The sequence below is a fragment of the Thalassophryne amazonica genome, chromosome 15 (genome assembly GCF_902500255.1).
Source record: "Thalassophryne amazonica chromosome 15, fThaAma1.1, whole genome shotgun sequence".
Classification (NCBI taxonomy): Eukaryota; Metazoa; Chordata; class Actinopteri; order Batrachoidiformes; family Batrachoididae; genus Thalassophryne; species Thalassophryne amazonica.
Genome location: NC_047117.1, coordinates 3,095,518 through 3,109,343, shown reverse-complemented (window position 1 = coordinate 3,109,343; position 13,826 = coordinate 3,095,518). Strand labels below are relative to the sequence as shown.

General features: G+C 43.9%; 1 protein-coding gene across 1 annotated transcript in view; it reads left to right on the top strand.

Moving 5' to 3' along the window:
• kif16ba (kinesin family member 16Ba) overlaps nt 1–13,826 on the top strand; it is a 57,614-nt gene that overhangs the window by 39,679 nt on the left and 4,109 nt on the right. The window contains 5 exon segments of the mRNA XM_034189311.1: nt 891–1,046; nt 1,393–1,498; nt 3,558–3,608; nt 3,686–3,730; nt 11,373–11,495. Coding sequence (XP_034045202.1) covers nt 891–1,046; nt 1,393–1,498; nt 3,558–3,608; nt 3,686–3,730; nt 11,373–11,495 — 481 coding nt within the window.

Sequence of the window (13,826 nt, the reverse complement as noted above, 5' to 3'; positions counted from 1 at the left end):
CTGTTTGTCCTTCTGTTGCGTGCGGCGTCTGCGTGCGTCTGTCTGTCTGTGCGTGCGTGCGTCTGTCTGTCTGTCTGTCTGTGCGTGCGTGCGTCTGTCTGTGTGCGTGCGTGCGTCTGTCTGTCTGTCTGTCTGTGCGTGCGTCTGTCTGTCTGTCTGTGCGTGCGTGCGTCTGTCTGTGTGCGTGCGTGCGTCTGTCTGTCTGTCTGTCTGTGCGTGCGTCTGTCTGTCTGTCTGTGCGTGCGTGCGTCTGTCTGTCTGTGCGTGCGTGCGTCTGTCTGTCTGTGCGTGCGTGCGTGCGTCTGTCTGTGGGTGCGTGCGTGCGTCTGTCTGTGGGTGCGTGCGTCTGTCTGTGGGTGCGTGCGTCTGTCTGTCTGTCTGTGCGTGCGTCTGTCTGTCTGTCTGTGCGTGCGTCTGTCTGTCTGTGCGTGCGTCTGTCTGTCTGTGCGTGCGTCTGTCTGTCTGTCTGTGCGTGCGTCTGTCTGTCTGTCTGTGCGTGCGTCTGTCTGTCTGTCTGTCTGTCTGTCGGTCTGTCTGTCTGTGGGTCTGTGCGTGCGTCTGTCTGTCTGTCTGTCTGTGGGTCTGTCTGTGCATGCGTCTGTGTCTGTCTGTCCATTTTGTTGAATGTTGCACGTGATGTTATTTTAGAACCTCAGACTGGTTTTTCTGTAAGGACACGTAGGTTCTGGATGATGTCATAGGATTCCAATATGAGCGATCTTCATGTTTAATGTCTGTGGTTGTTTGCTTTAGCTGATCAGGAGGTCAGAGTTTATGGTGCTTTAGTAGCTCATCACACCAACATTTTTTCATGTTCTTTATGCATTTGGCTTCTTTTCCCTTTGATCATTTGCAGTTTTCAGGTCCGTCTGATGTTTTCTCCTCTGCAGAGTGGAGCAGGAAATCCAGAAGCTGAGGCAGAGGATCAGTGAAGGTGAAGAAAACAGCCGACCGCCGTCAGTCAGTAACGATGAAAAGACGGGTCACAGCTCACCAGTCAGCCACATGCAGAGCCTGACCACACTGCTGCCGCTGTCAGACGAACGGTACGCCGCCTCACCCAACATACTGTTTTATTACTGAAAAATCACTACTACTGCAAAAAAAATCTGTTTCTCAGGGAGTCTGTGTTCTGTTTATTGGGTGGTGGTGGGGGGGTGGACTTTGGTCCACTGATAAGACTGGAAACAATGACCTACTGTGCAGTGATGTTAACCAATCTCCATGGCAACAGAACCATTATTGATCCTGCTAGGTGTCGGCAGAGAACCTCTGGATCGCTCTTGATTTAGGTTCTCACACCAGTAGACAGAGTGTCCTCCAGGCTGAAGAAGGTGTATTTTTGTGGGGTTGCTGTTGTGTTATTGATTCTAGACTCGTGGTTTCTCACAGAATAAATACGTACATCGAAGATGAAGTCCAGCGACGGTTACGCAAATTCAACCTCCTTAACAGCCGCAGCAGCCCGGACCTGTCCCTGTCTTCGGAGTCCCTCAGGGTGAGTCTGCCTGCTTCACACAACAATGATCCCAACCACGTGACTCCAGGCACATCCAGATACAGGTCTTCACTGGTCCAGAACCTTGGGCTATACTTTAAGATGAATAGAAAGCCCACATAACATTTCCATCCAGATCTGGATTCTTCAGTGCTTGTCTTTAGCTCCTTCAGTCAGCTGTAAACACCAAATGTTGGTGAGATCACAGAGGCGGTGAAGGAGCTGAGCTCCTTCAGGCAGGTGGAGATGCTGTTCTCTTGGCGTTAGTGTTTGGGTCTGGGAGATGGGGATCATCTCTACAGCCTGGAAGAGAGGAAATGATCGCTTGATTACAGCAACTTTGGTGTCATACTGCTGTCTGTGCCGGGGAAGGTGCCTGCATGAATCATTCCAACCCCTCAGGGTCCATTCTTGTTTATTCCTGGAAAGTATTGGATTCACTTAACCAGGCCAAGAATGAAGGTCCAAGTCTTTAGGGTCCTGGTGCTTCCTGTCTGGTTGTCAGACTTTGACTCTGATCAGTGTTCTAAGGTGAGGACTGGATCTCTTTGGTCCCAGGTCTCTGTGGAGGATCTTTGGGTCCTGCTGGAATGACTTTGTGTCCAGTGAATGGTTACTTAGTGAGACTCAGATGAGGAGGATCACTGACACTGTGAGAGAACATCAGACACGTTTAGTCCATGTGGGGAGTTTCTCTGGACACGATCCAGGACACAGGTGTCTCAGTGTGGAGGACCCCAGAGACTGGAGAAGGTCCGGGACACGCCCATGTTCCACTTGGCTGCAGCAGACAGTTGGTGACCAGTTGTCTGCCTTTGTGGTTTTCATCCAGGATCTGGGGCAGTTCTGTAGTGTGGTGAATGCAACAAAACCTGGCATCGCTGTGGGATCTGACCTGCGTTGGACTGGTATTGGTTTTAGTGCTTTTCCATCTGAATCAGACGCTCAGAGCACACACACACACACACTGATGACAGGGTGCTGCCGTGCGAGGTGCTCACAACACACCAGGATCAATATGGGGGTTAAGAACCTTGCCCAATGCAGATTTGAGATTCATCACTGAATATGACTTTCATCCAGTCATCCACAGTCCACGATTGCTTTTCCTTTGCCCATTGTAACCTTGTTTTTTTCTGTTTAGGTGTTAATGATGGCTTTTGTTTAGCTTTTCTGTGTGTAAATCCCATTTCCTTTAGGCGGTTTCTTACAGTTCGGTCACAGACGTTGACTCCAGTTTCCTCCCATTCGTTCCTCATTTGTTTTGTTGTGCATTTTCAATTTTTGAGACATATTGCTTTAAGTTTTCTGTCTTGATGCTTTGATGTCTTCCTTGGTCTACCAGTATGTTTGCCTTTAACAACCTTCCCATGTTGTTTGTATTTGGTCCAGAGTTTAGACACAGCTGACTGTGAACAACCAACATGTTTTGCAACATTGCGTGATGATTTACCCTCTTTTAAGAGTTTGATAATCCTCTCCTTTGTTTCAACTGACATCTTTCGTGTTGGAGCCATGATTCATGTCAGTCCACTTGGTGCAACAGCTCTCCAAGGTGTGATCACTCCTTTTTAGATGCAGACTAACGAGCAGATCTGATTTGATGCAGGTGTTAGTTTTGGGGATGAAAATTTACAGGGTGATTCCATAATTTATTCCTCAGAATTGAGTGAGTCCATATTTTTTTCCTCTGCTTGGTCTAAAAAAGTAACCGTTACTGACTGCCACAATTTTTTTTCCTGATTTCTTCTAGTGTTTCTTAAAGCCAGAAAGTTGCCATTTGAAATGACTTTAGTTTTGTGTCATGTCTATGATTTGCTTTTTTCTACAAAATTAAACAACTGAATGAACATCCTCCGAGGCCGGTGATTCCATAATTTTTGCCAGGGGTTGTATAAATGAGTTGTTTTTGATGTTTTAATGATATGTGACAGTGATCATTTTCTCCGCGCGTGGAGACGGACGCCTTTATTTGCTGTGACACTGTTTTTGGTTGATTTAAAGGTGAATCCGGTGGCGTTTGGTTGTAGAACTGATGTGTAGCTCTTTAACTCTGCAGGACGATGGGGAAGACGTTAGCCACTGTAGCTCTGTTAGATTAACAGAGGAGGTAAGACCAGGATGTAGTGATGAAGTTGATGTATTTTAGTCATTTGTTTTAGGTTTAATGAGATTTTCTGTTTCCAGGATGATGAAAAGCAAAACTTTAATCTGAGGAGACTTAAATATGAGGTAAGACTGAATTTATTGATGATTGTAATTTGAGAACCAGCTGAATGAACGTGTTTCATCCTGCTGCTGAACTGACAAATTCTAAATCCTGATATTAAAACTGTGTTTTGATTTTCAAACTCGTGGTCAAATTAAAGGCAGAAATAAGTCAAGTGCTCGGTATTTGATCACCTGAGGGCGGAGCTAAACGCCTTCTCCTCAGAGAAACCAGCACGCTGCTCAGCAGGTTGCACCTTTTCCTGCGCTGTGATTTATTTTAATGTCCGTTGTGTCTTCTGTGTGTTCACGGAAGGAATTATCTGAATAAAACTCAACATTAGTCTGAAGAAAAAAATAAAATCAATTAACAATGTTCTCTGAATATTCAACAAAGGAATGTTTTGAGGCAAATCAATAAGAAATTTGCTCAACTCTTTTGACCCCAACACCATCTCTACATCATCACATAAGCTCCGCCCACTTCTGTCAGTTAGCAGCTGTATCCAAAAAAAAAAAAAAAAAAAAACTGAAGTAAATCTTCAAAACAAACTGTCATATTTACAGGGTGTCCCAGAAAAACAATTACAACTTTTCATCTGCAAAGAAGATGGTCCTATGATGGTCCCATATATATATATATATATATATATATATATATATATATATATATATATATATATATATATATATATATATATATATTTTTTTTTTAATAGATACATGTCTGGATAGAAAGCTGAAAGGTTGAAGTTTATTGTGCTAATGTCAAAATTGCCACCAAAATTTAAATTTTGGTATAAGGTGTCGTTTTCTTTTAGATGATGTGTTCGATGTGGGCACCATGTTGTCCGGTTACTGTCTGCAAACGCATTGTCATGTTCACCATCACTTTGGAAAATGTTTCCTGAGGAATGTTTCAAATTTCTCGGTGTATGTTTTCCTTTAGCTGAACAAGAGTCTGAGGTCTCAGGTTTCCACAGATCCCGTCCTTCAGATACCCCCCAGGAAGACGTCTGGAGGAGTCAGGTCCGGGGAATACGTTGCCGTAGAGAGAGAGATGAAGCGGCTTTCAAAGTGTTGTTTGGGAAAAGGCCTCGTCTTCCTGGCTCTATGGGGCGATGCGCCGTCTTACTGGAACCACTGGTTGTGTCTCCTATGGGCCTGACTGAGTCTGTCGCTCAGGCAGATAGAATTCCCAAATCATTTTGCAAAGACGTTGCACCTATTTGACCTTTTTATCTGGTGCTAAACTTCAGTCATCTTTGTCCGTTGTTGTGCGGTTAGTCTTGGCATTTTTCCTGGCACTTGCTTTGTATCAAAATAAACTTCAGGGTCTCTGTAACAAGAAATGAAGCAATAGTGACATAATTACTGCTTTATAAGCATCAAACAAAGCATCTTAAAAGTTGTACACTTTTTGGACACCCTGTATTTATGCCAAAAGTAGCATTTTGCTGGAGTACAAATCACATCTGTTTAAGAAATACCTCTTGGAGGTGAAAAATCCATATATAAGTCACACATATATATATATATATGTATATGTATATATATGGCTCTTTAGTTTGAGATTTTTGTACTTTGTTGAAGTGAACTTTTTATTGACATTTATTCTTTTATTTAGTGCTTTAATTCCTTGATTATAGTGGTGATTATAGTTATTATTATTAATAACAAATGTGTCTTTTTTCGGTATATAAGTTGCAGCAGCTCCAAAATTAGTGAAAAAAAAACATGACTTATCCTCTGGAAATACAGTAAATTTCATGTTTCACTCAGAATTTTATTCGATAAGTGTTGAAGCAAAAGTGACATCAGCTGGGCGGCGTGGCCTTTGTAACGTCAGCGTGCAGATTGTTAGCCATACGCGCGACGTTGACATGCTGTGTAACACTAAGAATGCTGTATTTGAAAATGTGGCCTTGCTCATAACTGATGTAGATTTCTAAATGACACTTGATGATGATTTTGTTGATTTGCATGTGGTAATTCTTTGCACTCTTAATTCTGAATCAACTCCTGCACCTGGTTATGGAGGAACTGTGATTGTGGGCTGGATTCTAATTCAGAGAGCCTTCACCTCCCGCTCGGCGCTCTAGTCACTGGAGTCCTCCCCCTTGTGCACACAGAAAGCCTGCAGCTTGTGGCCTCGTGTCCTGAAGGCCTCGGGGCTCCATTCCAACACCCGTAACGTCGAGAACCGTCCTCCAGAGGAACCTGCCATCCAAGACACCAAGGCTCCACGTTACGGCGCTAAAGGCAACAGGAGTCTGTGGCGAGGAGGAGCAGATCGTTCTGTTTGCGATCCTGTTCACGGTCACTCAGGAGATGCAGACCTCAGCGTCACTCCAGCAAATGCCAAGACCAGTGAGGGCACCAAAAACCAGAACATCATGGACAAAACACCAACCAGCTCTGTCGTTGGTCATCCTGATGGTGACGTGAAGATTCAGCAGAAAGACCTGCTGAAGAACAGGTTCTTTTATTCTCCTTCAAAAGTCAGACAGAACACATGTGACTGTGGGTCCAAAAAGGCTCAACGTCTCAGCTATCAGTCCTCAACGCTGGAAACACCGTATTCTAATCAAGGTCAAAAGGAAAAACAGACAAAAGAAATGACCGAGAAGCTGGACAGCAAGCACGGATATTACTTAGAGTACGTTGTCAGAAAGTTTTCTAGAGTCTACAGAGAAGCTGGTAAAAAGCTGCAGGACACAAAAGACATGGTTCAGAATGTGCGATTGTGCCAGTTGAAGGTCGTACTCTGCCAGTATTTCACCGCAATGTCCAAAGAACTTCCTCTGGTGCATCGACTGCAGCTCCAGTCTGAACCACAGCTGGACTTCAGGGGACCCAGACTCAGTTTGGTGGATCTGTCCAGTATTGGCTCCCATGAGGTTGCTGAAAACAGGATCCTGGGTGTGTCCAGGTGGCCTGAGGGCTCTGTGTCCTCTCTGAAGTCTGCAAACCCTCAGGTGTTCTGTCAGCGGCTGGTGCAGCTTCCACTTGCCTTGTCTCAGCTCCAGTCAGCTTCACCCCAGAAGATCCTGGAATGTCTGACCTCACTGGGTTCTGGAACGCAAATCAATCCACTTCTGAGTATCTTCTGGGTCAACGCCGCAAACTACAGGCAGTCCATCCCACAGCCCGGCTGCCTGATTCTAACAGAGAAAGACCTCATTGTTGTCTCAGCTGGAGCAGATTCAGAAGACAGCTTAGATATTTTTCACAGTTTTATCCTCTCTGAGGTGAAGAAGATTGATGTTGGTTTGGCGGGGCAGCATGTCCGCCTCGTCGGCTGCACTGAAGACTCCGTCCTGACAGTCTGGACCCACAGCAAAGACCTGACCCAGGAGCTCTGTAGAGCTTTTCTGGAGGCAGTTGCTCCAGAAAGCTGCTGTGCAGTTAGTGAGGAGCACCCGCTGCTTTGTGAGGACCTCATGGCTCTCTCCCTTGACTGGACAGCCACGGTTCCCGACCTCGTCCTGGACAGCGGACTCCGCGTCACCTCAGCGTTCAAGCGGGTCCTGGCGGACCTGCTCTACTTCGTCCATGGTAACATGGACAGTCCTCACAAACCTCCTCTGGGTGATGTTTGCCCTCTTCTCTACACCAGTGTGAAGATCATGAACTCTAGCCAAGCACATCAGCACGCCGTCTTCCACTTCCTGCTCACGGACACTCACATTGTCCTCCTGCAGCAGGACGGCGTGTTTCACCCATCCTCGCGGGATTCCTGCCTCACGCCTGCACAGCCGCACTTCCAGGGACTCAGACTCCGCCCACGCTCTGATGTCAGATGCCTGCTGGTGAGACAAAGCGACGGCTGCTTGGTGGTCGATATCGTGTTTTCTGCTCGGAAACAGGAAGTCGTACATGGCTGTGCTTTAGCTCACCAGCGTCACGCCGAGTCCTGGAAGTTGCGATTTGGCTGCACATCAGAAGCTGTGGTCCTGATTCGTCACCTCTGCACCCTCGTTACAGACGTGGATTTGACCTGAACGACTTCGTTACCACAAATAACTGCTGCTGAAGTTACTTGTTGTCCTCGTCAAAATAAAAGCATGAAGCAGAACCTTTTTGGCATTTCAGTCTGAGACGAGTCGTCATGCAGAAATGGAAGAACGTTGAATTTTTTACAAAAACATTTTCACACTGACACATTTAGAATTTCATTTTTGTCATTTTTGTTTTTAAGATAAATCATTGTTGTATATTAGAATGAAAACTGTTCATTAATGGACAAAGATCAGCTGTTAAACGGGTCCCATTATTCACCTGCTCAGGACACAAATACAAATTTCCATGTCTGAAAAATGTATATTAAAGTTTGCACCCAAAAATAACTTAGACGCAGAATTCACCTGAAAATAACAATAATAATAATAATAATAATAAATCTGTTTGAATGTGAGGTTCCTCTGAGGAAGATAATCTGTTAATCCAGGAGATTTATTGTGTCACAAAGTGCAGCAATGAAGAGACAACCGTAAAACCGAGTGGTGTCCAGATGTGACTTCTGCTACTTACGTCACACAGGTTTAAAAATTCAGGTCTAACTTTTGCTTTCAACAAGCACCGGCAGCTTTACGGGACTCTGGGGATTATGATATGAAACTGCAGTTAAAGACATATTTACACTCAACAAAAATATAAAAGCAACACTCTTGTGTTTGCTCTCATTTTTCACGAGCTGAACTCAAAGATCTAAAACATTTTCTATTTACACTAAAGACCTATTTTCTCTCAAATATTGTCCACAAATCTATCTAAATCTGTGTTAGCACTTCTCCTTTGCTGAGATAATTCAGCCCACCTCACAGGTGTGACATATCAAGATGCTGATTAGACACCATGATTAGTGCACAGGTGTGCCTTAGACTGCCCACAATAAAAGGCCACTCTGAAATGTGCAGAGTACAGCACAATGCCACAGATGTTGCAAGTTTTGAGGGAGCGTGCAGTTGGCATGCTGACAGCAGGAATGTCAACCAGAGCTGTTGCTCGTGTATTGAATGTTAATTTCTCTACCATAAGCCGTCTCCAAAGGCGTTTCAGAGAATTTGGCAGTACATCCGACCGGCCTCACAACTGCAGACCACGTGTAACCACACCAGCCCAGGACCTCCACATCCAGCATGTTCACCTCCAAGATCGTCTGAGACCAGCCACTCGGACAGCTGCTGGAACAATCGGTTTGCAGAACCAAAGAATTTCTGCACAAACTGTCAGAAACCGTCTCAGGGAAGCTCATCTGCTACTTGTTGCCCTCATTGGGGTTTTGACCTGACTTCAGTTTGTCATTGTAACAGACTTGAGTGGGCAAATGCTCACATTCGATGGCGTTTGGCACGTTGGAGAGGTGTTCTCTTCACGGATGAATCCCGGTTCACACTGTCCAGGGCAGATGGCAGACAGCGTGTGTGTAAATGGTAAATGGACTGCATTTATATAGCACTTTTTCATCTGCATCAGACACTCAGTGTTTTACAATTATGCCTCACATTCACCTCGATGTCAGGGTGCTGCCATGCAAGGTGCCTATTACACACAGAGAACAACTCTGGGATTAAGTCCTTAATCTACAAAGGTTAAGGATTTTGCCCAAGGGCCCTTAGTGATTTTCCGGTCAGGCTGGGGTTTGAACCAAGGGTCCTCTGGTGTGTGGTGTTGTGTGGATGAGCGGTGTGCTGATGTTACCATAGTGGATGGAGTGGCCCGTGGTGGCGGTGGGGTTATGGTATGGACAGGCATATGTTATGGCCAACAAGCACAGATGCATTTTATTGATGGTGTTGCAAGGATCTGGAGAAGTTGTCTGAACTAGGAGCACAGACCATCGTCTCTCGAGACAGGAGGAGCCAACAGCTGCAAGGATGCAAGTGTGTTCCCGTTCCTGCCAATGTCCAGTAACTTGGCACAGCCACTGAAGAAGAGTGGACCAACATTCTGCAGGTCACAATCTCAACAACCTGATCAACTCTATGTGAAGGAGACGTGTTGCACTGCATGAGATAAATGGTCTGGTTTTCTGACTCGACCGGACCCCCCCACCCCCCATTTAAAGCAAAACTGAACATGTCATAGTGGCCTTTTATTGTGGCCAGCCTAAGGCACACCTGTGCAATAATCATGGTGTCTAATCAGCATCTTGATATGTCACACCTGTGAGGTGGGCTGGATTATCTCTGCAAAGGAGAAGTGCTCACTGACACAGATTTAGACAGATTTTTCAACAATATTTGAGAAATAGGTCTTCTGTGTATATAGCAAATGTTTTAGATCTTTGAGTTCAGCTCATGAAAAATGGAAGCAAAACCAAAAATCTTGTATTTATATTTTTGATCAGTGTGTGTGTGTATATATATTTTTAAATGATATAACATCTTCAATAACCAACTAAAACCAAAGCTTCACTGATCACAGAATCTCAACTTTTACAATTTTCTTTCAATCAATCTGAATTAATCAATTTAGTGTTCAGAATTTAAAATGCTGTGACATTTTCTCAGTGCTGTCACAAAAATATTAATCACTGGTTTATTTGACAACTGTAACAACAACATTATAAAGTGGATTATGATGCAGATACAGATTATGCTGCAGGTCCAGATTAGGGTAAATATACAGTCTCAGATGTGGATTATGCTTTAGGCCCAGATTACACTGTAGATGGACCTGCAGATGCAGATTATGCTGCAGAAGTACATGTGAATTATGGTACAGAATGCAGCCACAGGTTGTACTATAGGTGCAGCTCCAAACGCAGCCTTAGATGTGGATTATGATATGGGTCCAGATTACACTGTAGATCCACCAATGGATGCAGCCACAGATTTTGTTGCAGATGTGGATTATGCTGCAGATGCAGATTATGATGAAGCTACAGCCATGGATTATGCTGCAGATGTGGATCATGCTGCAGATGCAGCCACGGATTATGATGAAGATGTAGCCACAGATTATGCTGCAGACGCTGATGGTGCTGTGGTTGCAGATTATGCTGCAGAAGTAATTTCTGTGGTTGATGTTTTTGCTCTGACCCTGGACTCTGACCTCACTGAAGAACAACAGACAGGCGTATCAGCACCTGTCAGCAGGTTTGTTCCAGTCAAAGTGGAGAACATCTGGATCTCACTGGACTGGTCCATCATGTGATACGTGGACTGATTCTATAACAAACACACGTTGGATTTGGTGTGAGGTTTGAAAATGTGAGTGGCTGTGGTGGAGCAATGGTTGATGCTGGTGCCTCATAGCAAAAAGGTTGTGGGTTCAATGCCAGCGGAGGCCTTTGTGTGTGTTTGTGCATTTCCTTCCACTGTGTGAAGTGATGCTGATTGATGCTAATTAACGGCTTTAATAAGAGAGTAAATGTGAGCAACTCTGATTTTGCTACTAAGAACAGATTCATGTTTTGACTTGTTTCTTTAATTGTACATTTTGCTGATGAAACTTTGCACTTTATTACCAAACAAACTAAAGCAGGTGTCAGGATGTGAAATGTATGAAATTAGTATATTACACAGAAACATTGTTCTTCTCGAGAAAACAGAATAATAGAGATTAATGTTAAAAATCTCTGTCTGTTTGTGGGGAAACACTTTTGTGTTTTTCTCCTCTTTTATCATCCGGTCTTTTCCCCTGGTGATCGTCTCTGCAGCACCTCGTCAACCGTCCTCTCCTAACGAGCTCCGGCAGCCTGCAGGAACCCGTTAAGATCAGCATTCCTCGTTACGTGCTGCGCGGGCAGGGCAAGGACGAGCACTTTGAGTTCGAGGTCAAGGTGAGCGTCTTTTTTTCTTTTTTTAAGCATTGTTTTATCGTCATGGTGACGGGAGAACGTGATGCACACGTGTTTATTTTGGATGTTGCAGCTCAAACACACAGAAAAGTCAAGAATCTATAATATTTTGATTTACTTGGTGTGAATAAGTTAAAGTTCCATACAAAATGTTTCTAAGTGTTTTATATTATTAACTCCTAAAAGTGTCATTTTTAGGAGGTAAATGTTCCCTTTTTTATTCTGATTATCTGAGATGATTCAGTTAATAAAGTTTTAAGGGTAGATTTATTTCTGTAAATTTTTTTTTATTATTTTTTTGTGATCCTGGTAGTTTTGGAAGGTCCCAGATTATAGGTAATCTCAAACCAACAACCTTTAGCACGTCACAAATACCGCACATCCAGAAAGTATTCACAGCACTTCACTTTTTCCACCTTGGTGGTGCAAGCATCATGATATGGGCATGTTTCTCCTACTATGGTGTTGGGCCTATATATCGCATACCAGGTATCATGGATCAGTTTGGATATGTCAAAATACTTGAAGAGGTCATGTTGCCTTATGCTGAAGAGGACATGCCCTTGAAATGGGTGTTTCAACAAGACAATGACCCCAAGCACACTAGTAAACCAGCAAAATCTTGGTTCCAAACCAACAAAATTAATGTTTTGGAGTGGCCTGCCCAATCCCCGGGCCTAAAGCCATTTGAGAACTTGTGGGGTGACATCAAAAAAGCTGTTTCTGAAGCAAAACCAAGAAATGTGAATTAATTGTGGAATGTTGTTAAAGAATATTGGAGTGGAATAACAGGTAAAAGGTGCCACAAGATGGTTGACTCTATGCCTCGCAGATGTGAAGAAATCATGAAAAACTGTGGTTATACAACTAAATACTAGTTTAGTGATTCACAGGATTGCTAAAAAAGCAGTTTGAACATAATAGTTTTGAGTTTGTAGCATCAACAGCAGATGCTACTATTATTGTGAACACCCCCTTTTCTACATTTTTTTTTTACTAATAGCCTAATTTCATAACCTTAAGAGTGTGTATATCATGAATGCTTGGTCTTGTTGGATTTGTGAGAATCTACTGAATCTACTGGTACCTTGTTTCCCATGTAACAATAAGAAATATACTCAAAACCTGGATTAATCTTTTTAGTCACATAGCACTACTATTATTCTGAACACTACTGTACGCACCTATTCACAGTCTTTGCCATGAAGCTCAAAATTGAGCTCAGGTGCCTCCTGTTTCCACTGATCATCCTTGAGATATTTCTGCAGCTTAACTGGGTCCACCTGGGGTCAGTTCAGTTGGTTGGACATGATTTGTAAAGACACACACCTGTCTACGTATAAAACCCCTTTCACACCAGGCTTGCATACAGTTGTGTTGTGATGTGTGTTGAGTACGCTGGAAAATTGTGCACATTTGGTGTAGTCCCTTTGCAGGCTGGTGTGTGATGGCGTGTGGTTGCATTCCTAGTCTTGCTTATAGTTGCGTGTGGTTGCTTTCTGTGCTTTGACTACCACGTATGTAGCGCCCGCTGCTATTTTTTCTGTCTCTCACAGCCCACTTCTGCTAAGGTTTTTTTCTTGCATTGTAGAAATGTGCTCTGTTCTCAAAATGGTAAAAAGCAAATGTGTTCCTTTCCAGAGGTACAGCGGGACACACTGCTTCCTTGTCAGGGCTGGGAACATCAGATCGCAAAGTTCAGAGTCCTTATGTGTGTATGCCCCCCCCTCCAAAAAAAGTAGAAAATATTGCCATTTAAACTCAAAAGCAAACTTAAACATCCCGTTTCTTGTTTCAGCTTTGAGAGCGAGTTTGTTCCGTCATTGGGTGCTGTTGCTGTGTGGATCATGCAGTCACATGCACGCGCTCCACAGCAGCGCTCACAAACCAGCTTCTGTTTCTAACATGCAATATTCGGAGCCACAAACTCAGTTTCTACAGTGTACATGTGTAGTTTACATACCGTAGCGCAGACGTGCAGATTTGCTTAAAAACAGCGTGCTTTCTGCGTCCACTGCTCTACGCAGAAAAAATTAAACATGCTTAATTTCTTGCATCCGCCTCACATACCCCTCCACATACTGCTGCGTTGGGGAGCAAAAACACAGTGTAGTAGATACGCCACAATGGACAACTCTACGTTTGCACCAGTATGAAAAAGGACTTACGGTCCCACAGTTGACAGAGCACAAACCAAGCATGAAGTCAGAGGAATTGTCTGTAGACCTCAGAGACAGGATTGTCTGGAGGCACAAATCTGGGGAAGGGAACAGAAACATTTCTGCTGCTTTGAAGGTCACAGTGACCTCCATC